This window comes from Dipodomys ordii, unplaced genomic scaffold (assembly GCF_000151885.1).
Source record: "Dipodomys ordii isolate 6190 unplaced genomic scaffold, Dord_2.0 Scaffold41, whole genome shotgun sequence".
NCBI lineage: Eukaryota > Metazoa > Chordata > Mammalia > Rodentia > Heteromyidae > Dipodomys > Dipodomys ordii.
Genome location: NW_012267257.1, coordinates 7,080,822 through 7,082,142, shown reverse-complemented (window position 1 = coordinate 7,082,142; position 1,321 = coordinate 7,080,822). Strand labels below are relative to the sequence as shown.

The window sequence follows — 1,321 nt, the reverse complement described above, 5'->3', positions numbered from 1 at the left end:
AGTATCTAGTAAAATTCTCTAGTAAAAAAGTTAATGCAACCCATGCTACAAAATAAAAAATGAGAAAGCCATATAAATAAAGCAGGTAACATTCTAAGGCTGAGGATCATGAAGTTAGTCAGGTGAAACAAACAATGATTCTTGAATTGGAATAAGTCTTCAGCAAAGTCTTGGTTTTTGGGTGGGAGTTCTAAGTTCTCCACCTCCCCTCCCTATATTTAGGACATTTCAAAAGCCCTTGGTATTAATTAACATCTATATCAGTAAATCAGTTGTTGATATATTCCAAGACTTTACGGCTAAAGGTATTCATGATTATGATTAGTATTTGAAATTCAATTGAGACACAAATGTCAAACTAAAAGCTGTAAGTCATATCTAAAAAAGAATGCTACATTTTCACAGTAATATGTATTTCCAGGCTAAGACTTTTTCTCTCAAGGAAAGGAGAATTTAAAGGATAAGCATCTAACCCAGCTAGCAAAATTTACTTTCAACATTTCCTTTATTTCAAAATCGATTTTATTGCAGCCAAAACAGTGGAATTAACTGTACATAATAAACTATTTTATATATATACACATTTTAAGTTATAGGGAATAAAGTTTATTTTGGCAGATGGTGTTAAACAAAATTAAAGTTGCATACATTAGTAACATAACTCAACATCCTTAATTTGGTATAAGTGTAACATATTTTCTTGCTTTCCTGTATTCTGCTAAATCACCATACCTAAACTTTTATAAAACTGATATGCTGAAATTTAACTTTACTGTTTTCGCTTACGCTCTGATTCCAAACAAAACTTTTCATAAGCTTCTTCAATTTCTGGGTCCATCTCATCATCAATATCATCCAAATATCTACAAAACAAACCAAATATGAATGAGTTTAATGTTTTTCAATTCAGAAACTGCCTTAAGGTGTTTAGCTATATACATATAGACATGTACAATTTTGTGACTTTCCTTTGACTTAACTATAGTAAACAGAAGGCTAATTCTAGAAGAATGTAAGAGGCAGTCCTCTGAAAACCAAATATTTGAATTGTCGGAGGAGTCTGTTACTAATCAAAGATTTGACATATATGTATACTTGGACCTGAAGATTGATTTATCATAAATTTGAACCTTCCCAATAAACAATTACACTGTAACTAGAACATAATTTCAGACATACCATTTTCCTCTGGTGAAATCATTTCCCCATTTACTATTTCATTATTTTTTTTTTTGTCGGTCGTGGGGCTTGAACTCTGGGCCTGGGCGCTGTCCCTCAGCTCTTCAGCTCAAGGCGAGCGCTCTACCACTTGAGCTACAGC

General features: G+C 32.6%; 1 protein-coding gene across 1 annotated transcript in view; it reads right to left on the bottom strand.

Moving 5' to 3' along the window:
- Positions 1 to 583: 583 nt before the first annotated feature.
- The window catches only part of Paip1 (poly(A) binding protein interacting protein 1), a 49,058-nt gene continuing 48,320 nt past the window's right edge, over positions 584 to 1,321 (bottom strand). The window contains exon 10 of the mRNA XM_013018511.1: positions 584 to 863. Within this exon, the coding sequence (XP_012873965.1) occupies positions 770 to 863 (94 nt within the window). The 3' untranslated portion in view covers positions 584 to 769. The remainder of the gene's footprint in view (positions 864 to 1,321) is intronic.